The sequence below is a fragment of the Ursus arctos genome, unplaced genomic scaffold (genome assembly GCF_023065955.2).
Source record: "Ursus arctos isolate Adak ecotype North America unplaced genomic scaffold, UrsArc2.0 scaffold_27, whole genome shotgun sequence".
Lineage (NCBI taxonomy): Eukaryota > Metazoa > Chordata > Mammalia > Carnivora > Ursidae > Ursus > Ursus arctos.
The window spans coordinates 20,192,268-20,217,538 of record NW_026622952.1 but is presented as its reverse complement, the minus strand read 5'-3'; the positions used below and the strand labels follow the sequence as shown (position 1 = coordinate 20,217,538).

The following is a 25,271-nucleotide window of genomic DNA, read 5'->3' as shown; positions in this document are numbered from 1 at the left end:
CTCCGTCAAGTCTTCATGGAGGAGGAAAAAGCTTGCTAGACTTTGAAGGCCAGGTAAGATTTTGCACAGGGAAGGTGATAGAGCACTTCAGATGACAGAGGACAGTCTGTTGGCTTTAGCAGAGACCTGAATGAGGAGCTGTATGAGACCCACTCAGAGAAGGCTGAGGAGAGGTCTTCGGGTAGAAGCTGAGGATTTGAGATATGTGGCTCTGGGACAGAAGACTGGGAAGACAGACTGCGACCAGGTTGGGGCCGGCTTTGAATGCCACATTGAGGAGTACAAGCTTCTTCCTGCAGAGACGAGAGACCCCTGCAGGGTTTTCAACCCTATTAAATGGTCATTATCCATTATCTGGAAATTTATCCAGAATTGGCATGAAACAGAGATTCTAAATTGCTTTTCTTGGGTTCATGGAGGGAAAATGACAAGCTGCAGCTATCAAGCCAGGAGTAACACATATACTGCGTGGTCCCTGCAGTCACCTTTTACCACAGGAATGTACAGTGTCTCCAGGAAGTGATGATTAATGGAGAAGGGGTGGTGCAAACTCCCACCATTATGGATATATGAGATGTAGGGAGTGGGAGGAAGGCAAGGGGGACAAAGAGACTGGCAGGCTGTAATGGCAGCTCAGACACTAGGTTGTGGCAGTGCAAAAAGAAAGGCAGAGAGACAGCAAAGATGGCACGGATAGTACCACAACTCTGGGGATCTCTTAGGCTAGCGGTGGTTCCCACGTGACGCCGCCATCCCAGCATGCTCTAGTGCCACCGTGCTCCAACAAGGGCCCTTTCTTCTATTTGTGGCAAGTCCTGTTGGGAACTCTGGCGACCACAGTGCGAGTCTTCCACTGAGGCACCCCCTGAGGTGCGTGCTATGGTTGCAAAGACCCATCCAAGTCTGTAATAGAGTCTGTTAACAGTAAACATCAACACAAACTCTTCCTCAGGCATGAAGGACAGATTTGTTGGGGGTGTACTAAGGAGCTCATAGAAGAAGAAAACCAAACCTCAGGAAAGCCAACACTTGGAAGAAACCTGAGGATCTTTCCTTTAGGGTTGTACCATTAGTGATTGGGTTCCAGCTACCTCTTATCAGTTTCCCAGGGGAGAGAGAATGACCGTCTTAGATTGGATCATGTGTACATCCTTTGGCCTATGGGACGAGCAGGCCCCGGCATCACCTGGAGTCTGAGATGGGGCAGTTCCTCAAAGGAAGAGAGGATAAACAGAAATTTTTAAAAAGTAATCTCTGGGGCAACTGGGTGGCTCAGTCAGTTAAGCATTTAGCTCATGATTTCAGCTCAGGTCATGGTCTCAGGGACCTGGGATCAAGCCCCATGTGGGGCTCCATGCTGAGTGGGGAGTCTGCTTGGGATTCTCTCCTACCCTCTCCCCCACCCTGCCCCTCCACACGTGCACCCTCTCTCTCAAATAAATAAATATATAGTATTTAATTTCTAAAATATCTGGGAATGCAAATAATGGTCATAAGTGTATGGCCTCGGGCTTGGGGAGAGATCAGATATTTCACAGAATCTCAGATTTCCAAAATAATTTTTTCACAACTAACTTTGGTAGACCCTCTGCTCTTTCAAACTAAAGTCTAACGGTTTAAAACAAACAAACAAACAGACACTGCCCAGAAATTACCCTCAGCAGTACCTTCATGACTTCCTGTTTTAGGGCCCACACATTAGCGTCCTCTCTCCTCCCCTCTCTCCTTCCCTTCCTTTCATAGCAGTCAGATCTTAAAACACTTTGGGGGACCTGAAGTGATTTGATTTCTGTGCCTTAGCTGTGATAGAATTTCCAAGTTTGCTACTCTTCCTGAAAGGCAGGTTGATAGGGCTGAAAAAAAAAAAGATTTGTTTATTTTAGAGAAAGAGAGCATGAGCACAAGCAGGAGGGGCAGAGAGGGAGAGAATCTCAAGCATTCTGCACTGAGCGCAGAGCCCACACGGGGCTTGATCTCATGACCCTGAGATCACAACCTGAGCCAAAACCGAGAGTTGGGCACTTAACCTACTGAACCACCCAGGCGCCCCAAAGGGCTTTAAGAAACACAGTGGCTTGCACAGCTTTGGTCAGTCTTTGAATAGATACTTCTTATAAATGCAATTTAATTGAGTTCTAAGGTGCCGATCCCAATTTCTCATGAATTCATTTGGAGATGTGTTATTTTACACACAAGCAGGGCTCACAGACAATTTCCTTTTTAACAAATTCCAATTACACTGGAAATGAACATAATATATTAAACTCCAGCATACAATTCTAGACTTCTAGAGCAAGAGTTTTTAAGCTTCTTTGGCATTATTTTGAATTTTAATTTTTTAATACAAAGGTTCAAGCAAATTTCTCTTGTAGTTACAAGTTGTCAGAGTCTGATTTCCATTAATGATTGATTAATGGTAATACATTCTATGAACAATGAATATTAGAATGCAAATATCTAGGTCTGAGCCCTAATTCGAATAGATATAAAATTAATATAAACATACAATTATATATTTTAGCTCTTCTTTCTTATTTTTATCCCTATAAAATTGGAACTCTTAGATCTTTATCTACTTTTCCCACTTCCCATGTCTTGCTTCTTTTGCATTAACTTAAATGAAGCACATGATAATCATTCTATATTTGTTTTCCTTTTTCTTCTTCTTTTCTCTTCCCCTAGTGCCTTTCCCCTTTACCTTATCATTCCATTTTGCACCTCTGAAAAGAAAAACTTTTTAGGGGCACCTGGATGGCTCAGTCGGTTAAGCATCTGACACTTGATTTTGGCTCAGGTCATGATCACAGGGTCCTGGCACTGAGCCCTGCGTCAGGCTCCATGCTCAGCGTGGAGCCTGCTTCTCCCTCTCCCTCTGCTCCTCCCCCTGCTGTCTCTCTTATTTTTGGCTCCTTCTTTGTTGTTTGGGGGAGCCCTGTTTCTTCTATTACATCTGTATTGTTCAGGTGATTAACCGTCCACCTATCCTTTAGGCTCCAAATTGCTGTTTCCTTGGTTCTAAGGCTTATAAATATTGTGAAATCGTTCCGAAAGATTTTATTCTCCCATAAGCTCAGCAGGTTTTTCCAGTAAGTGCACTTGCAGAGAGCCACGTAAACAGCTGGCTACACATTCCAGCTGATCAACATAGGAGTAATAAATCAGGAAATTTCAGTTTGTCCAAACATTTCTAACAAGGCACTGAAGTATCTGACAATTGTCTTATTGAGTACCAGTAACGATAAAACAACAAGGTAATTAGAGAATGATGGTAAGTAAGAATAGGACCCACACACTGTTGTAAGGCAGCATCTTTCCTGGATTCTTTACATAATTTCTGTTCCCATCCATTTACTGAGATCCATAATCCTCGTATATCATTGTAGTTGTACTACTTAGAGGCTGGAGCTAACATAATTCATCCTTAATTTCACATTGAGTATTTAGGTAAAGCTATTCAGTATCTAGCAAGCACATGAATCTAGGGTTGGTGAAGTGAGTTTCTTTTCTTGAAGCAATTAGTCACTGACCTGCTGCCCTGATATGACATCTTTACTGAGAGCAAATGGACTTCATTCTTCACTGGTTACTGGATAATCTGGCGTGAGACATCATCTTATTTAAATTAGTAAGAAATCCTCAGTTAATTTCCCTAGACCATGTCCTTAAGAGTTATTTGTGAATCCGAATTGTTAAGTGTGTGGTTGTTGAGTCACAGTGCTTGGGTCCACATCCCAAGCACTGGGTTTCTTATTTGTTCAGGTCATTTTTATGTTCTTCAAAAAGTTTTATAATTTTATTCCCCCCCCCAAAAAAAAAGAGAGAGAGAAAAGGAAATCCTCAGTTAAATTTCATCTGAGCTAAAAACTCTCTCAATAGTTTCTGTATATGTTACTACATAATCTAGTTTCTTGGGAATGCTGCCTCAACATAATACCCTAACTCATCTTTAACCCTAGTGATCTCCGGTTTCTAGGTGTCCCCCAGAAGGCACTAACTGAATGTCATTCATTCATCTTGGCAATGGCAGAACACAGCTGAGAAAGGATATTCTGCTCAGTTTTGAGTTTTAGAATGCTTTAAAGTTCATAGTAAGAAAATTGTCTGAAAGTAAAAGGGTTTTCTTACATTGAAATACACAGGAAAGTATATATGAGGGTACACTTGGATGATTTTTCACAAAACAGGCACACTTGTGCAAGCAGAACCCAGATCAAGAAATAGAATATTACCCACACCCCAGGACAGTTCCCCCTGCGCCTCTGCAATAACTACACCCCCAGGTAACCATGATTCCACTTCTAATGGCGCAGATTTGTTTTCCCTGTTTTGGTACTTTACATAAGTGGAATCCTACTCTCTGTAGTCTTCTGTGTCTTTCTCTTTAAACATTATCTTTAGGAGCCTGAGCCGTCTCATTACACACAGTCACAGACTTTTCATTCTTATCACTCTACAGTATTTCACTCTATGAATCCATGGCAATTTATTTGATCCTTCTACTGATGATAGATGTAATGCGTGGTTTTCCAGTTTTGTGCTGTTTTGACGAGTGCTACTGTGGAAATTCTAGACTGTCTTTTGGTGAACATACATGTGCACTTCTTTGGGATACATACACACATACATAAAGAGTAGACTCTCTGGGCCACAGGATATGCAAATGTTTGGCTTTAGTTGTCACTTTCCAAACTGTCTTCCAAACAGGCTGACGCAATTTACACTTCTGCTAGCAGCATATTCTAATTCTGGCAATTTCATGTTCTCACCAACACCCTGTTATCTTTTGTCTTCCTCCTGTTAGCCGTTCTCTCACACAGGTGATGGTATCACACTGTGGTTTGAATCTGCAATTGCCTGATATGAACAAAGATGAGCACCTTTTCGTGTGTTTGCTGTTCATCTCCTGCCCACTGTGAAGTTCTGCGGGGTTTTTTTGCCCATTTTTATATTGGGTTGTTTGTCTCTTGCTTAATGATGTGGAAGAATTCTTTATATTCTAGATACAAATCCTTTGTCAGATGTATGCACCGTGACAATCTTTTTACATCCTCTGGGTTGAATTTTCACTCTCCTACTGATGTCTTCATTTAATTTTATTTATTTATTTTTAAAGATTTTATTTATGTATTTATATGAGAGAATGAGAGAGAGAGGAGTGTGAGCGGTGGGTGGTGGGGGGGAGGGTGGAAGGAGCAGATGGAGAGGGAAAGAGAGAATCTTAGGCAGGCTCGACACCCAGCACAGAGCCTGATGCAAGGTTCGATCTCACAACCCTGAGATCATGACCTGAGCCAAAACCAAGAGTCAGAGGCTTAACCAACTGAGCCACCCAGGTGCCCCATGATGTTTTAATTTTAATATAGTCTAACTTATTTATTTTCCCTTTTATGGTTAGTTCTCTCTAGGACTTGAAGAAATCTTAACCTACCTCAAGGTTATATAGAAGCTCTCTTTTTCCTCTAAAAGCTGTATTGTTTTATCTCATAGCAAGAGGGTTTGATTCAGAAATGTAGTCAGTAGGTACCTGGAGACAGAATTAAATAAGAAAACAAACGAGTATGTTTTCCATTGAGCCAAAACATGGAGGACTGACTGTAGAGAGAATAATGGTGCAGAAAGAAACTCAGGATAAAATATAACAGAATTCCCATCACAAACAAAAGACAAATCCCTTCTGGTGACTGGGCCCTGAACTTAGAGCCTATTATCCCAATCTCTGAGCTGCCTTTCTAGGAGTGGTTACTATAGGAACTGTCCCAAAAATCTGGGGCTATGGTGACTCCTCCCTGGGGACAAGGAGCCACTCCAGGTGACAAAACAAGGCCTCACACAGTTCTCTGTGTTCTATGGGTCGAGTGCAGTGTCTCATCTCCTTCATGAGATACTAGGAAAATCTTTTCTTGAGAAACCTTTTTGGCTCCTCTGAATGTTTTTACTACTTATACATGTGTGTGGTAGGCATTTACAAATATCATTAAAAGTAATTCACTTTTTTGTACTCACTTCAAATCTCAAAGTTGCATTTGAAATTGTAGGTGTTGGACATGTCTCAATGGGCACCCATCTCTCCCTCTTTTTTGGCCCAGGAACATGGCATTAAGAAAGACTAAAAGGTGAGAGGGATGGCTTACAGAGGGGCATAAATCCAGGGATATGATACCATGATTGGCCAGGCGTGGGTCACATGCCCATCGAGGGAGGACAAGATACAAATTATCAGAACAAGGGGGATGGTGAACATGGCTGGACAAATAAAAACAACACCTACTCTAGTCTACTTCGAATTAGAGATGCCTAGGGCCATCTTTTAAAATTGTAAATCCAATCATGTTACCCACCCCCTCCCAACCCATCTACCAACTTAAAATTACTTTCTATTTTCCATTACACTTCAAGTAAAATCCAAATTAGTTCATTGAATTTTCAGTGCACTACTTCATCTGACTTCTCCTTACCTTTCAAATTCTTTTGCCTTCTCTCATGACTCACCAACAAGGCATCAGCTACTTGTACAAGGGCCTAGAATCTGACAGCACATAGGTTCAGAAGCCTGGCTAAACCAAACCCTATTCCCCCAGCTTCACCTTGAACCCTGTGCTCTTATTTTTAGTACTCATCTCACTAGCTTAATCCCATTACCTAATTCACAAGGAATTTTCCTGTATGTATAACATTCATATGGAAAATATTGCAGGAAATTGAAATCCAGTGTTAAAAATGTCACATTGGAGAGCCCCAACTCTACAAATCAGGTTCACGGTCAGCACTTTCTTCTGCAGTATATAATCTCAACTATGAAATACGATAAAAACAAAATGGATTTCTGTTGTTCACACACTTTAAAATAGCTCTTTGTTTACGGCAGAGGCCAAGCAATTTGGGAGAGGACTTAGAGGAAGGTCTCCAAGGGGTACTATTTAGATACTACAAATTCTGAGTGTAGTTGGAGCCAGATTGAAGATAATCAAGATTATGCTGATTGCCACTTAACGTGTGCAAGTACAAGAAAGTAAAATGTATTTGTTCTAGGGTTCCTCAAATTTGCATTGCCTGATTTGATTCCTTGAGGGGAAAAAATGTTAAGGAGACTTAAGTCTATGGAGATTTTGATTAAAAAGAAAAGCACTCGTGTCTGGGTTTTCTGGTGTGTGGGCAGTTATAGCCAGCCATATGTTTACTTTGTAAATTCCAGTTAAGGCTGCAACATAAGCTGTTTCAGTTTGGGTGGAAGTTTTGTCAGACCTCACAAGTGAGATTTGTACTCTGTTAGGAGTTTGCCAGATTTTTTGCAGGGGCTGTGGGCAGGTCCATGGTAATTAAGGAGAGTCTACTGCTAATTTGTTTTCTTAAGAGTAAGTCCTGAAAAGCTCTTCCTTGCAATAGAAGGAATGATGGAATTAGAATATCATCATTTGGTAATGGTTGTAGTACTAACTGTTTTGGGCAAGAATCACCCATGGATAGGATGCTAAAATTGGCGGATGAGACTCTGAGAAACAGGATACTTATGTAGTCTCAAAGTGTCTCTCCACAAGATATTTCTTAAATGCAAAGGGGAATAAGAAGGGAAGGCACTTGGTAGTTCCTAACGAGACACCATCTTATTCAAGCACTTCCTACTTTCCAGGGTGGGGGTGCTGAGTGGATGGAGGGTGGGGAGCGGGACACAGGAGTTGTCTAGAGACTGTGCCCTTCTCCTGTTGCTCTCTCATCTGCAAGCTCGTCAGTGTAAGGTCCCTCTCTTTCCACACTCTCCAGGGTCACTCCGTCTTCTCCCAAAGCCAGTTCCACCTTCTGCACTCAGGGTTAGATTCCATTCCGGTTATGTTTTTTTTTTTTTTTTTTAAAGATTTTATTTATTTATTCATTCGACAGAGATAGAGACAGCCAGTGAGAGAGGGAACACAAGCAGGGGGAGTGGGAGAGGAAGAAGCAGGCTCATAGCAGAAGAGCCTGATGTGGGGCTCGATCCCAGAACGCCGGGATCACACCCTGAGCCGAAGACAGACGCTTAACCGCTGTGCCACCCAGGCGCCCCAATTCCGGTTATGTTTGTTTGTTCATTTATTGACGGTCTGCTGTGTGCAAACTCCAGGGGATTCAGCACGAAATAAGACAAGCCCTTGATCTCTAGGATCTTCCAGCTAGCACTAGAGGAAAATACCAAATAAACTAGGATAGCCCTTCGTATCTGTAGAGGGGTGCATGGGGTGCACAGGAGTACGAGGGGCAGCACCAAACCAGCTGATACGCACCAGTGGGGTTCTTACGTGATTGAAAGTACTTTCATATCGACTGGTAAGCCACAAGCTGAACCCCTGGCCACGTCCCTGGGATACTCTTCACTCACATGCCTCAAGAGAATAATGAAAAGATTAAACCCAACGCAGCAGAGGCTTCTAAGACTGCTCTTACATTTTCCCACTCCTTTCTGACTGCCTAATCCTGCATGAGAGGTCAGACAAGGCTTTCTGGAAGAGGTGATGTGCGTGTCAACAATGAACAGAAGTTAGCCAGGTAAAGCACAGCGTCTGTTCAGTCCCCTGGATCAGGGAGAGAACATGCTGCATCTGAGAAACCATGGTTCACTGAGTAATACAGCTCATCTGATGCTGAGGAAGAGTGGGGAGAAATGGCTTCCAGAGGCAAGTTAAGGCCAGATCAGAAAGAGCCTTGTATACCCCACTAAGACACCTGAACTTGATTGGACAAGCTATAAAATGTCTCTGAAGAAGTCTAAGATGGAAAGCAACCCAATTAGATTCATGTTTTAGAAAAACAGTTGTGGCATAAGTGAAGGAAAGGGGTTGAGGGGCAAAAGACAAACACAGACAAACCACCTGTTCACAGGCTGTGGAAGGAATTCAGACAGGAGATGAGCACCTTTTCTAAAGCAGAATCAGTTCGGAAATAGAGAAATGGTTGGAATCCAAAAACATTAAAAAGGTAGAATCACTAGGGCTTTGTGATTGGATTGATAAGCTCCCTGCTATAAAATTTTCAAACATATTTGGCGTTAGATAGAATTATTTTATCCAGAGTGAACCATTTGGTAAGCCTTTTATATACGCTTCCAAAATGAAGGACTGATCCTTGCACCGGAACTTACGGTGACTGGCTCATTTCCAAACCATTCTTTTCCAAAGATATGCAGGTAAGAACTATGCATTTGCTAGTCTTTGGACAATTATGGTGCAGTTACAGTGCAGGTTTTGTCCTTTGCAGTGTAAAAGAGAGTGTAAGGACAGCGCAACCTTGACGGTTGTAGGTTCCCAATTTTAGAAAATCCGCATCCATGAGCTATCTCTGGTGTGTACCCTGACCGGCATTTCTTGGGGTGGCCCCGTTCCCAGGATGGATCAGGAAGCTGTGCAGCTGGAGAAGCGGCACGTGCATGATGTGTATGAGAGCACGGCGCCTTACTTCAATGACCTGCAGAGTAAAGCCTGGCCTCGCGTCCGCCAGTTCCTCCAGGAGCAGAAGCCCGGCAGCCTCATCGCTGACATAGGTAAGCTGGGCTCGTGCCCTGTCGACTGAAATGTATTGTTGTGCCTCTCCTTCTCAGATGCATTTCACATTTCCATTCTAACCAGAAGTCTGAAATTGTGTCCGTGGCTTGCCAGTACCTAGAGTATTCAACCTTACAGCAGAAATTCATCAAGTCAGAATGTAGGAAACTTCCTGAAATCTACATTTACACAATGGTGACCTTTTCAAGAGCCTCTGCACACATCCTCCAACAAAATCGACCTGGCACTGAATGAATAAATCATGACTGCAATGACTGCGGGTGAAACTGACCATTTAGAATTTGGAAACACTCACATTTTAAATAACGTTTGGTGGCTCACCTTGAGTGGCTCTCATGCCTCCTACAGAAGAGCCAGAATTGTGGGATTACAGAAGAGGTCCCATAACCCCTTATTAGTCTCATAGATCTTTTCCCTTAACTATTCCGTAGGTCTTTCATTATTAGAGCCTATCTTTAATTAGATCATATCTTCATAACCACTGATTTGCCTGGAGGACTTTGGCTCGCTATCTTTCTGAATCAAGAAGTGGTAGGGACGCCTGGGTGGCACAGCGGTTGGGCGTCTGCCTTCGGCTCAGGGCGTGATCCCGGCGTTATGGGATCGAGCCCCACATCAGGCTCCTCCACTATGAGCCTGCTTCTTCCTCTGCCACTCCCCCTGCTTGTGTTCCCTCTCTCGCTGGCTGTCTCTCTCTCTGTCGAATAAATAAATAAAATCTTTAAAAAAAAAAAAAGTGGTAAACCACAACCCAGTGGATCTAAGACTAAGGTTTAAGACATGGCAGGATTCCCACTTGAGGCATGCCCACCTAAAATTGCTTTCCAGAAACTGCATGCAGACTGTGCCTAGAAGAGTCATAAATCCGTAGTTACCAATTCCATCTGACTGGCATTTACTCTAAATATTTACTGTAAATATTAGTAAGAGAAACAGATGTGTGTCCACAGCTTTTAGCATATTAGAGCTGGTAAGAGCCGGATGGAATCTGGGAAAGGGGTACATGTCATGTAGAAACGGAGAAACTTTGAAAATGATCTCTATCTTTTAAACTTTTAAATTTTAACTGTTGTTTCAGAAGATACAGTGATTTTGGGGCTCTTGCCACCCACAAGGTCAGCAATGTGCCAGTATCTTAACATCAGTTAGGAGCAAAAGGAACCATTCCATAAGTGGCTTTGGGACCACAGTATAATTATATACTTTCTCTTGGGGCGCCTGGGTGGCACAGTGGTTAAGCGTCTGCTTTCGGCTCAGGGCGTGATCCCAGCGCTCTGGGATTGAGCCCCACATCAGGCTCCTCTGCTCGGAGCCTGCTTCTTCCTCTCCCACTCCCCCTGCTTGTGTTCCCTCTCTCGCTGGCTGTCTCTCTGTCAAATAAATAAATAAAATCTTAAAAAAAAATTATATACTTTCTCATATCTTACCCCCAAAATTCCAAATGAAGCAAAGATTTAAGTATGAGAAAATGAAATTGTTAAAGGACTAGATGACAACTAGATTATTTTTAAAAATATCCTCAGAGACAAAAGCCCCTTCTATGTGTAATACCAAGGAAAGTCAGAAATCATAAAAGATAATACAGTTGTCATTATTCACAGTACCTATATTAAGTTGATAAAATTGCCATGAACACTGACTTCATGAATACTGAATTATGCCCGCAGGGGAAATGCAGAATCAGGTTCCTGTGAGCCTCTGGTCACAACATTTTTGTCGACTGGTCAATACCTAATCTTGTTTCATGCTTCTGTCTATTTGAAGACACATTATGCCTATATAGTATGGATTCTTTAACACTGAACTCAAGGTCAACACGCTATAACTCATGCCTGAACATAGTTTACTGAACACATAGATCTCGTCCATAAGGCTCATCGTAGCCATCTTGGGCTTAGGAACTCTTCACAGCTCTTGAACCCTAAGCTCAGGGACCATCTTAAACCATGAAGTCACTAACACAAAGCACAAAAATGCAAAAAATGCGGCACTAAATAGACCACGGAAAGGGCATTTGTTGATAGGATGAGAACCAAAACAAGATACCCGTCCGGCACCTCAGGCAACTCAAATTTTTCCAAATTTTTTTGCTGCTCTATAAGCAGGCTTGCTGGTGAACCACCGTGCAAGTGTTTGAGTATTGACTTGGGGGTCACAAATTTTATCATGTAGGTGAACATGCAATTACGGAACCTGTGAGTAGAGAAAATCGACTATATTGATATCTTTGACCATATAAAAAGTTAAAAGTTCTACAGGGCAAAAACCTTGACAAATATCTAAATGAAGTCAAAAAAACAAAAATTAAGTAAAAATATCTGCAACTTATCTGACAGAAAATTGGATAAATTTCTTAATCTACAGAGCATTCTTCAAAGTCAGTACGAAAGAATAGGACCAAACTTTCAAAAAAAAAAAAATTAAGGATAAGAACAAACAATTCAAAAAAGGAGGAATACCGATTGCTCAAAATTGTTTTGACAGGTGATGTGCTTACATGGCTCAGTAACAAAGGCCCAAAGGGTATACAGTGACACCTATGCCACCCCAGTCCCGCAGCACCGAGTAACCCATGCCAGAAGCAATTAGCCTCTTGTATAATCTTGAGATATTTAAGTATAAGCATTTACACATGTGTCCATACGGTGGATTTTCCTTGTTTGATTACACAAATGCTGGTATGTTATACAAACTGTTATACACCTAGCTTTTGTTTCTTTTCATATATTGTGGAACTCATCCCATGTTTGTGCGTATAGAGCTGCCTTCTATGAAAAGCTGCATAGCATTCTCTGATAATAGCACTGTATAACCAGATACATGTTGTCTGCTCTGTCTGGCTACTACAAAGTATGGTGCAAACAATATTCTTTAGATGCCCCTGTGCAACTCCATAATTTTATCTAGTATGTATATTTAAAAAAATTTTTTTTACCCATTTGTGTCTTTCAAATTTTGTGCTTTTACGCTTTTTTTTTTTTACTACTCAATAAATGAATGGTACTATTTTGATTACACAATGAGAGGTATGGTTTTTTTTTCTTAAAATTTAATTTATTTTAAGAAAGAGAGAGTCTAGAGAGAGACACTGAGAGCATGGGGAGGAGCACAGAGAATCCCAAGCAGACTCTAAGCCCAGTGTGGAGCCCCACGGTGAGGGGCGGGGGCTCGATCCCAGAACCCTAAGATCATGACCTGAGCTGAAACCAAGAATCAAATGCTCGACTGACTAAGCCACCCAGGCACCCCAAGGGATAGATTTTAAAACAAAAGCGAAGTTAAAGAAAAAATAAATGAAAAGAAAGAAGCCCAAGGAGATTAGAAGAAAAGAAAGCAGGGTAATACGACTATCTCCAAAAGGAAATGTTTTTTCTTTCCAGGTTTTCCGCTTCACTAAAATCAATTGTTATGCTGGCAACTTGACTGGCTATTAGATTAGCAATTTATAGTTCATTACTAGTCAGACTTTGCAGAAGTAATCAACACCTGGAGGTCATCGGGTTCCAGTCGCCCATACAGTAATTTCCTAGGCTGTCTTCAGTATTGAAGGGGGCAACTCTCAGTTGACTGAAATTTTATTAACCACCTCACCCTACTCCGCAGTCGACCTGATTTGCTGAGGTGTGGGGGAAGGGTTCCTGACGGCAACTAAGTCTTCAGGGCAGGTATCAGGAATTAAGTGAGCAGGAAGTACAGCCTAAGTGAAAAGAATCTGGAGGAGTCTCTCAGGACATGCTAGGATCTGGGCAGTATGGCATTGCTGTTACCTAAAACGCGCTAGTCACTAAGGACGTTAGGCGGGTCAGGGACCGTGTTCCGGGGTTTGAGAGCTCTATTTAGATTAGAAAGCAGGAAAAAGAGCAGAGCCCAATTCTTTTTGAGCGAAGTTACCTTTTTACCCGACATCAGAGACAACCGTCTGTCCCAGTGGTATTGAAAATTCCATTTTTGTGTACATAATAAATATGAGCTTTTCAATAATTGAGATTCCCTTTGCCTCATCACCGTATCTACCTATTCCCAGTCTCTGTGGTCAGATTTGATTTGCTAAGTCATTCTCTATTTACCATTCTTTAACGGAGTCAATGAAAATGTAGAGCCTCTGCTTTGTGGTGGGCACAGAACATGCCTACAGAATAAAACATATCCCTTCATCTCCGGTTTCAAGAAATGTCTATAAAATGGGAAATAAACAGTCTATAGAGTCTTCTCTTTCAGATAAGGGTCTTACCAAAAACAAACAAAAAAACCTCTTAATTTAAAAAATGTCATTGTTCCTACAAACTTGAGAAGAACATTCAGATTAGTCATTTCTAGCAAACACTTGCTCACCATGTGCCAAAACATTTCGTGGAATTGGGGCAAGTGTCTGTCTTCGTCTCTGAGAATGGTGCAGAGTGGAAAAAGGAGGGAATGGAAGCCCGCAGACACTTTCTGGTAGCTCGCTCCAGTCCTACGAAAGGTTATCCTTTAAAGACATTTTGTAAAGCAGCATGAGTGTTGCGTACTGGAGCTTGCTGCAGTATCAAAAATGTTCTGATATGCTTCCTGCACATTTAAGATACTGGGGTCACCAGGCTTGGCAATATTCCCAATCTCCTCATTAGGATAATATATCTTCCCCTCTCTAGCATCTCAGTGTATGCACCTGGAAAATAAATTATGGCATCCTACTTGGGAGATCCACCACTATCCTTAAAAACTGAACGCCATCAGAAATGAATATGGGATTGGGATGCCGGGGGGGGGGGGCTCAGTGGGTTAAGCGTCTGCCTTCAGCTTGGGTCAGGATCCCAGGGTCCTGGGATGGAGTCCCTCGTTGGGCTCCCTGCTCAGCGGGGAGCTTGCTTCTCCTTCTGCCAGCCCCTCCCCCTGCTTGTGCGCTCATTCTCTCTCTCTCTCTCTGACAAATAAAATCTTAAGAAAAAAAAAAAAAAGAAATGAATATGGGATAAATCAAAGGTGCCACGGGCCCTGGAAGCCTTTCAGGAGATGCTGAGATTTGAAAAGGCCCCAGTGGTTTTGGTACTGCCGGATACCCTCTAAACACCTCTCTCTAGTTGAAACAGTCCACAAACCTGTTCTTCTTCTTTTTTTTTTTTTTTTTTTACTTTTTAAATTCCAGCATCATTAATGGACAGTGTTACATTAGTTTCGGGTGCACAATGTTGTGATTCGACTGTTCTCCACATTGCTCAGTGCTCATCACGTTAAGTGTGCTCTTAATCCCCTTCACCTGTTTCACTCCCCCCACCCCACCCCCCCATAACGAGCAGTCGATCACAAACCTGTTTTTGGTAGCCTCTCTATGGTAATTTTCCATTTTTCTAAATGTATCCCCTGAGCCAATTAAAATAAAAAAAAAAAAACGGATTTGCAAGACTCTTTTTCTTCAACTATGACCATCATCTTTGAAATACTCAGGACTGCCATTTTAAAACACTTTGTGATTCCTATTTCCCCAACAACTCCTCTCTAATATTGGTTGCTCTTTCTCATAAGCATTCTTGGGAACAGTGGCTATGAGATCTAAAACATTTCTAAGACCCCAATCATTTACATTGAAATGATCACACTGGAAATCTTATTTTTTATTCAGAGGCTCACCATGGTCTCAGCTGGCATTGGTGAACTTTAATTATGCTTTTAGTGTCTCATATAATTTTGAATGGCCTATAAAGAGGGAGTTATTAGAGCATTGTGACGTATTTCAGAAGTAGCAAACTAAACATTCTCGAATAGTGGTATTTTTTTTCAGGGAGAAAAATCTAGAGCTAATGCCAGTAGACACAAATATAAGCTCTAATGATATCTTTAAGTATTTCTGGAAAAGGAATTAGCTATGTCTTTGCAAATATAATACTAGATAGGTACCAGATGCTAGAAGACTTTGTTTCAAGATGGCTACTCACCCCTATCACTTCCTTCTTCAGTGCAGTATCAGATCTGATTGATCTAGATTTTTGGGTTGTGTAAATATCAAATTCTTTGGGTCTCTGCCACCAGAAAATGAATGTCAAAAATGGTCTATTTAAGAAAAAAGTGGTTCTAAGAGTTGCATACTGAGTCAATAGAGGTGACTTAAAACCCAGAACTGACAATAGATTGGATGAAAAAGATATTGAAATTCCCTTTTCATTCACATTCAACATTTTTGAAAAGCATGTTTTATTGTATACATTCTTTTATTTATATCCAATGAAAGCTGGTGGGCAGTTTGTTTCACCCGGCCAGGAAGTGGTAAGAGTGTCTGGACAGAGAATATGAGAAAAAATGCCATCACATACAGACCTTTGCATAATGAAATATGTATGTGAACGTAGCTTTTGTAAAGGACTGGACCCCATTCCTGGGGTCCTCGGAAACTCTCCTTCCCTGCTGTGAGCCAGCTAACAGTCTTTGGTTGTGCTAGCGGGCTAAGCCCTACGGGCATGACCTCATTAATTGTTCGATAAATATCGTTTCTTTTTCCCCATTCCTCTCCCTCTTCTAGTATAAATGAAAATCTGTAAGGGACCTCTGAAGGTTTTTCCTTGGCTTTTGGGAATACCTTCATGCCATGCTCTCGTCGGTCTCAGTTCATTAATAGGAAGTTATTTCCATCACTTGTTGTAAGAGAACACTTCCCACAAAGGACGGCACGTCACGCAGGTTTTTCTTTTACAGGTTGTGGGACTGGAAAGTATCTTAAAGTGAACAGCCAGGTGTACACCCTGGGCTGTGACTACTGTGGGCCATTGGTAGAGATTGCCCGGAGTAGAGGATGCGAAGTCATGGTATGTGACAACCTTCATCTCCCCTTCAGGGATCAAGGCTTGGATGCCATCATCTCCATAGGAGGTAAGGCAGCCCAGTCACACGTTCCCTCCTCACCGTGAGAAGGACATTACCTGGTGGAGGCCCTTCTCGCAACTCAACATGCATTCTTTGTAGAAGTGTCTGTGTGATTCACGTGATCTAATTTTTAAAAATATTTCAACTGGATTTTTGGACTAATCTCAAAGGTACTTAATGGTGGTACATGGGATTGTATTAACTAGTCAAGCCTTCAAACTGGTATTGTATTCTCTCTGATGACTCATTCTGATTTCTTTTACTGATGAGTAAGAAAGCAGTTGGGGAATTTTGCTCATTCAAATATTTTGTACTTTGTTATATTGAAATGAAGTCAGATTTTTCCAACATGAAGTAGAACTTCAGAAGTCATATTACCTACTTTAGGTCACGAGTATGTCCTTTATTAGAACATTATAAAACTAATGTGCTGAATGTCACCTAGCAGGATGCGTCATGCACCCACCACTCACAAGGCACCAGGGAAGGTGGCCTCCCCTGTCCCGGACTGCATTGTTTTTATAATGCCACTCAGCTCTCTTAATGCCAGAGATTGTTCAGAAGTCTAGGGAGTATGTTCCTATTTTCCTAACAAGTGTGCCCATACAAACACACAGGTCACAAATGAAAAGAAACCACAAAAAATATTTCATGCCTGAAATATACACAGGTAAGTCTCATCTTACTCAAGGCACGTAATACACCTGAAACCTAGTACGTGAGTCATATTTAAGGATGCTAGGGAAACTTGCAGCAATTTCTTTGGCAAAGAGGAAAATCTTTTGCAAAGCAAATCATTTGCTCCAATAGGCCTAAAAATCTATTCGACTCTAATGAGCTTCATCAAAGCAAGGGGATCCTACATAAAACTGGATAAAAAAACTGATTGTCAGATAAAAATACAGAGTAAGACTGGTCTTTCCTTAAAGAAATGAGGACTCGATCTATTTGACCTTAGATGAGGACTCTATCTCTGCTTAGCGAGGGGATGCAGGCCTGGATGTCCCAGGCCTGAAAGTCCTTAGGACTGGCAGGAGACGGTTGCCACGGAAACCTGCTCTACCACGGGCCTATTACTTGCAGTTGAAACTGTTAAGTCCATTTGGAGCCTAACCAGGAAGAGGAGGGATTCCTGTTACACGAAGCAATGCATTACAATGCTTTGAATCCTGAGTGAAAGGAAAGTTTCGGGGTTGGTTATTCCACCTAAAGCATGAGAATTCGTGGAGAGGTCAGAGAAGTGTATTCTTTGCTCTTTTTGTTCGTTGACATTAGTTTTCAGGTCTGCAAGGCTCCCCACGTCCAGGCTGTGCCTCTGAGGCACCGGTGTGGGCAGGGGGATACTGCCTGGCTTTCCTGAGCCTGGGAAATGCTCGCATGTGTACATGGTTAAGTCCTTCTCTGCTTTCGACAGAGGTCTCACGCTTGTCCACAGAAGAAGTGGAACACACTTGGTTGCCATCCTCTGAAGAAAAATGCTTCCTTAGGCAGAAACACACCATGTATTTTTAGGAACTGTAACTATAAGTTAATGTGACGTGGTCATTTTCAGCTAGGCCTCACATTTAGAACCGTATCATGAAAAATTTTTGATTGTCTGGCTCTCTTATGTCCACATATATTTACTTCCCTGTTTAGAATTCTGTATGTTGGCACTTTTTGCTAATCTTCACACGAAGAAATATATATGTTTTGCTTTTCCATGTCTCTTAATAATAATGATTTGAAAGGTAAGCATCACACCTAATGATACATTATGTTTTACTGGCTGATTGGAAAAAGAAACACTCTTTCCACTTACTTTTAGAATAGCTTGACAATTCTATGACAATTTACCAATATATTGAAGCAGTGCCAATCAACTCTTTACGTCAGCAGTTCTCAACATGGGGTTATGTTGCCCCTGCCAGCCTTAGAGGACACTTGTCAATGTCTGGAGACATTTTCGGCTAGTTCAACTGGATGTGTGTATGTACAACCTACTGTCATCTAGTGGGTGTTCCCCTACAACAGAGAATTATCTAGCCCGAAATGTCAGGAGTGCTGAGGTTGGAATGCTCTGCTCTATGCTGAACCTTTGGATTCTGAATACTTTTAGATAGAGAGAGGAGACCTGTACTGGAAAAGTTACATAACAGCATATCATAAAATATCAAGATGTAACAGGACTTTAAAGATAATCTTGCAGAACTACCCATCTAGGTCTAGAATCCAGTAATTGAATTCAACCTCCCTATTTTCTGGGGTCTCAGCAGGAACACATTGCTATAGGATCCCTATATTTTACTATTTTTGCCTTTAAGTTGTGATTATGATTTTTAAACAAAAGGGGATTTTTTTTTTATCCTTTAAAGATTCAATATAGTTTCCTGACATTAATAATTCATGTAACTGTATCTTCACATCCCATTTTTGGCTACATTTATAATGTTTTAAAATAGAACATATATGTATACATATATGTATATATATGTGTGTATATATATGTGTATATAATACATTTTTTATATAATGAAGAAATCTTCACTTGTAAACTTTTCCCAAAAAAATTGGCCTAAAGGTTATTTGTATTACATGTTAAATATAAACATAAAACAGTATAGGGGCACCTGAGTGGCTCAGTTGGTTAGGAGTCTGACTTTGGCTCAGGTCATGACCTTGGGGTCCTGGGATCGAACCCCATGGTGGGCTCCCTCCTCAGTGGGGAGTCCGCCTATCCCTCTTCCTTTCCCCTGCTAGTGTTCTCTCTCTCTCAAATAAATAAATAAATAAATCAAACAAACCTGTTTAAAACCCAGTAATATAAAAGATTCAGATATTTCCTGGGTGATATTATACTATTAAAAATGAATCATCACATAACAAATGTTTAACAAATACATATAAAGACTTTCCACCCAGAATCCTGAAATGTTGAAGACTTATGAATCTGCTAAAAAGAGATGGTTATATTAAAGTAGTCCAATTTTAATGCTTTTTTTCTTTTTGGGCCCCCAAAAGGAACATAGTCAACTCTCATTATTCACAGTAATTATATTCTATTAAGCCTCTGTGAACACTTAATTAGTGAGGACAGAGCCACTGCTCCCAGGGGAACTACAGGACTAGGTTCCTGTGAGCCTCTGGATGCAGCATTTTTGTCAACTGATTAATACACAGCCTTGTTTTACATGGGTCTCTGCTTAAAGACAACTTATTTTTTAAATTTATTTTTTATTTTTTAATTTTTATGTTTTTTGGGGCTTTTTTTCAGAGAGTGAGTTGGGGGGGGTGTGACTAAGCCACCCAGGTGCCCCTAAAGAAAACTTATTTAATATTGAGCTCATGCCAATAGCCCAAATGAAGCTTCTGTAATACATCTATTTTCTCTTGGAGACATATCCAAGAGATATGTCATGCTTAGGAACCCTTGAGCGCTATGCTCGGGGATCATTTTAAACAGTGAAATCACACATGAAAAGCACAAAATGCAGAAAACGTGGCACTGAATGGACCACGAAAGGATACTGGTTGACAGGAGGCAAGCTGAAACAAGGAAGCAGAGGTCACCTGGTTCAATCTCTGCTGGCAACACGCATGCTGGGAGGTTTTTTGCCACCATGTGCATGTCAACGAACAACCACGAAAACACAGAGTGCTGTTTAGGGGGCTAAAATATATTTTGGCAAGTAGCAAAATTTGCAAATACAGAACTTGCAGATAACAAGGACTGATCATATTTAGAGGTTATACCCACAGAAGTTCTGGCATGAATTAGGTGCAAGGCATGGGAGATATTATTAATATTAGCATCATCTTAAGTGTCTGTCCTCCTGACCTCTGTGCCTCCTTTTAGCTTAGTGCCCAAGACTCTGTCTCTAGAAATATAAGCTTTCCAATGAACTATTATAAAGGGTTCTGTGGGGATGAGAGTGGGCAATGGTCTGAGGCCTAGTAAAGTCAAGTGATTGGTCAAAGATCACAAGGTGAGTTACCGACAGACCTAGGACAAAATACACAGGGGTCCTGTTCTTCAAACCCAGTTTAGCCTCATCATACCCCTGGCTTCTCACACTGCTGCCTGGCGGAATAGGCGAAACCATGGTGTGTGTGCTGATAGGAATGAAAACCTGATTGGGAACAAGACCCTGTGTGCCTGTTGAATGATCTTCCTTTGATAGCTTTATCTCCTTAATAATCTCATTTTAGATATTTGCTATTTGTCTGTGGCAGGTGAACTACAGATTTATCTGCTTAAAACCTCCACCACCAGCTGGATTATGGTGAGGGTTATAGGAATGGTCCCAGCCTCCCCTCCATTGCTCCTCTTCTACTCATACCTGAGCAGTAGTGTCCAGACTCCCCTTAGAACCAATTTCCTGCCTGAGGCATGGGGTGGGCCATACCCCTGTCTGTGGAAAACGATCTGATTGTTCCTCTTGACATAGTACTGTGATCAAACTCCTCTCGGAACGAGTAGACTGGTACTTTCCACATATTGTTTGATTAAAATATGCCTAATAACAAATACACTTAAGGCTGGATAAAGGCAGTCCTACTTGAATCTCACTTTAACTTTGCAGGGATTGTAAGTAAAACAATGACTTATATGTTGATTTTTTAAAAATACATACACAACCACTTTATATTAATTTTTTAAAATTATAAGCAATTATTTGGACTTGTGCTTGGCTGGCTTATCTTTGCATTATCTAAATAGAAAGCAATCTTTAACATTCTCCACTTCTCTTTGCTTTATTTATTTTATTAACATTGATTAGTGGTGTTAACCTTTTGGTGCTTTAGAAGTACCAATCGTTCTTTAAAGCAAGGAATTATTTCATAGTTCTACTAGGGAATACTTACCTAACACACTGCTCCCATGAAAATTTCATTAATTCACATCGATCGTCCTTCTAGTTAACAAATTTCATAGGATTTGGGAACTAGGAGGATTTGGAATGGACACACTATTTAAGCGTCTTATTATAGGTGAAGAAACCTGAAATCCATAGAATAATTGCCCCAAATTGTCTAAAAAGTACAGGAGCCAGAGATAAAAATTATGTCCCCCCTAAAGCAAGGCTGTGCTGTTCCCACCATCTGTCCTGCCCTGTAGGAAATAAGGAGGTTTTATTGCATGTTGAAACTGCATCATTATACGGAAAATATTAGCATCTGAATGCATCAGTTTACATCTGTGCATATATACTGAGATCTAGTTTCTTTTTCAGTCATACATCATTTTTCTACAAAACAAAGAAGAATCAGAGCAATAAAAGAAATGGCCAGGGTCTTAGTTCCCGGAGGCCAGCTGATGATTTATGTGTGGGCCATGGAACAAAAGAACCGGCACTTTGAGAAGCAAGATGTGCTCGTTCCGTGGAACAGGGCCTTGTGCTCCCGGCTTTTCTCAGACTCCAGCCAGCCTGGGAGAAAGAAGCCATGTGCACATCCAGAAAGAAGCCATCCCTACCCTCCTCCTTGCTCTGTCTGTAGCTGTTCTGTTTGTTTTAAAGAGCAGTGTCATTCAAAACGGTCCCACAGCATGGACTGTGAGCCGCTGATGGCTGGGACATGCTGTGCAGCTATTTCTAAGGACGGGGAGGAAGAAAATGGATTCTATAACACGTTAGGAAAATCTTTTCGCTCCTGGTTTTTCTCTAGGTCTTTGGACGAGTCCACTCTGAGGAAGCAAACTGAGAGGGTGAGACCCTTGAAAAATACAGAAGGTTGGGCCAATAATACTATATGCATCCAGCCTTCCAGACACTCCAGCTTAGACTTAGGTCACCACGAACCGTTTTCAACAAGAGAGCAATATTTAGATGAAGACGTGTTTGTGGAGACATCTCAAAAACAACTGGAGTGGCCGAGAGCACCAGCCGCAATGAAACATCTACATGAGGACCAACAAGGAGAAGTGAGGAGAAATGGAGATGGGAATTTTCTGGAAGGCGCCAACGCTAGTGAGAATTGCGTGAATGCGGGTGATGTGGAAGGAGGTCACCCTTCTGCTAGTAAAATCCTGAGAAGGATTTCTGCACTTGACTCCACAGATTCCAACCCGGAGGAGACAATCTCTGTCGAAGAACAACAGCCCAACATTTTGGATTCCAGAGCCTTTATGCGCTACTACCATGTGTTTCGAGAAGGTGAGCTCTACGGCCTGCTGAAGGAGCACGTGGCAGAGCTGCACGTTCTGAGCTCTGGGAATGATCACGGCAACTGGTGTATCATTGCCGAGAAAAAGGACAATTGGGACTGACTGGAGCGTTTTAGACAATTCCTCCAAAAGGTGAACCATAGGTTTGGTATGGTTACCTGAATTTGCGTCCCATTTTATTATTTTTAATCCATTTATGCTTTGGTTTGTAGAGATGATGAGTTGGTCATCTTTTAAATCTTTGGGTGAACACAGAGCCTGGCACGTAAAGCATTTGACAAAGGGTATTCATAAATTATTACTAGAAGAGAACTGAAGGAGCAATAGGAAATAAACTTCAGTACGGTTGGGATCTTCTTTTCCCTGCAAGGTGAAATTATTATGAGGATACATGTATATCATTTGTCAGTATTAGATGCTGATTTTAACAGATTCTGGGTGTTGACTTTTTTTTATTACTATTGAAGTAGAGTCAACATACGATGTTATATGAGTTTCAGGTGTACAACATAGTGATTTGACAATTCCATACAAGATTCTGTTTTTATTTTTATAATGAAGGGGGGATGAGTTCTGCTTCTCAGGTTACACTTTAGATCTGTATGCAAACTCACAGGTAAACAGTTCCACTGCACCTATGTAAGCTGAATCACGCAATGCATTAACTTGTTCCCGAGGCCTTGTTCTTACTTCAAGTCTTTTGAAAAATGAGAGATGGTAGAGAGGGACAAGAAGTATTACAAGGACTTTTCTGAATGATAAGCAGAGTTGCTTCCAAATACATGAATAACAAGGTTTTCAAATGTTGCGTGGGGGGGGGGGGTGTTAAAGGCACCGTGAGCACGTAAAGAGTGGTAGGTGTGGGTACTAGACGCAGTAGCCAGTACCCAGGTGATATTTTCATGACCTCATTCAAAGCAGGACCATCTGGTTAAGATAAGACCAAGACTGACTAATGAGCTTTCATCTAGAATGAGACTTTTCTTATGAACTGAAGGGGTGTTTAGGAAATGAGACTCTGGTTGAAGCACCGTTTTATTTTGGCTTCGTTATAAATACACCAGTAAGCGGCAAGATATTTGTCCTTGATAGAGGATCTGTTGTTGCACTGTTTTTTAAAAAAAATCTGGGCATTTATCTTATCGAAAGCGACATTTTATTAGTTATATTAGGGATTTAGACAGAATTAAGTCCTGTTATTTCAAGGTTGAATTTCTGCCACTTTGTAGACAAACGAATAGACTGGGTGTTGTATGGTCACTGCATCTGTTCCGAGTACACACGGGTCTGTTTAAATCTATGTCATGGATCAGGAGACAGATATAATTAGGAATCGACATTTGACAGAAGTCTTTCTAATTTAGGGACCACTGTAATCCTGCACAAAAATCCAATTCTTGTTTTGTGTAAGATTTCATTTGTTTTGGGTTCTTTTCCCCTTCAGCGATTGTGCTCTATCTTAAAACAAGGCTACTATTTTCAGAGAAAACTAAAGGATTATTTTTAATACTTAATAATTAATACTTAAATACTTTAATACTAAAACCTAAAGGATAATATTTTAATACTAAATGACTGATGTGTATATCTCTTTTGGCTTCACAATGAGATCCCATCATCACCTTTTTGGTTGGTGAGACTCTCTGGTGGACAATATATGAGACAGAGGATGTGTAGTGTTCAGTGCACAGTTTGCATTAGAGGGACAATGAAAACAGACCTAGAAGTGGAATATAAATTAAAGATTAATTTAGTGTCTTCCATTTCTTTGTTTTATATTTTAGTTAGTTAACATACAGTTAACTAACATACAATATCGGTTTCAGGAGTAGGATCCAGGGATTCATTACTTACATACAACACCCAGTGCTCATCATAACAAGTGCCCTCCTTAATACCCATCACCCATCTAGCCCATCCCCCCACCCACCTCCCTCCATCAACCCTCAGTCTGTTCTCTATCAATTAAGAGTCTTTTAGGTTTGTTTTCCTCTCCTTTTCCCCCCCTTCCCATATGTTCATCTGTTTTCTTTCTTAAATTCCACATATGAGTGAGATCCTATGGTATTGGTCTTTGTCTGACTTATTTCACTTAGCATAATACACTCTAGTTCCACTCACGTCATTGCAAATGGCAAGATTTCATTCTTTTTGATGGCTGAGTAATATTCCATTGTGTATATATACTACATGTTCTTTATCCATTCATAGGTCAATGGGCACTTGGGTTCTCTCCATAGTTTGGTTATTGTTGATAATGCTGCTATAAACATCAGGGTGAATGTATCCCTTCGAATCTGTATTTTTGTATCCTTTGGGTAAATACCTAGTTGGGCAATCGTTGGATCATAGGGTTCCATTTCTTAAGTTAGGACATTAAACACGGGTATAAGTGGTTTTCTTGGTAGAAAGAAAATATTCTCTGAATTGGAGAAGTTCTTACAGTTAAGTCTTGATGGTGGGTTTTTCTTCTCCTTGAAGCTTGTTGTCACATGTATGTTTAATGCCAAACTTGCGGCTAGAGATTTGCTTGAAGTCATTTCTTTCTGGTGGGAGGGTACCACTGACGTGGAACTCCATGCACCAAAACAGCTGTGCCCTAACCTGTGTGAGTGGCCTCCTAGGCACACACCCTACTTTACGTATGAGGATTCTCTAGAATGGCTCTTGAGAAAGATTTTCACAAAATTTTGACAGGGCTGTAAATAAGAAGCCACCAAGAAAAGCAATCTTTTGCTCTTCATCTGCTGAGCACAAGAATT

The 25,271-nt window shown here is 41.1% G+C and overlaps 1 protein-coding gene across 4 annotated transcripts in view; it reads left to right on the top strand.

Annotated features, from left to right (window-relative positions):
• The window catches only part of TRMT9B (tRNA methyltransferase 9B (putative)), a 56,992-nt gene extending 32,725 nt beyond the window's left edge, over nucleotides 1-24,267 (top strand). For all 4 annotated transcript variants that reach the window (XM_057303358.1, XM_048226238.2, XM_048226239.2 and 1 more), the window contains 3 exons: nucleotides 9,354-9,508; nucleotides 16,197-16,370; nucleotides 21,578-24,267. In XM_057303358.1, the coding sequence (XP_057159341.1) occupies nucleotides 9,355-9,508; nucleotides 16,197-16,370; nucleotides 21,578-22,611 (1,362 nt within the window). In that variant the 5' untranslated portion in view covers nucleotide 9,354 and the 3' untranslated portion in view covers nucleotides 22,612-24,267. The remainder of the gene's footprint in view (nucleotides 1-9,353; nucleotides 9,509-16,196; nucleotides 16,371-21,577) is intronic.
• Nucleotides 24,268-25,271: the final 1,004 nt, after the last annotated feature.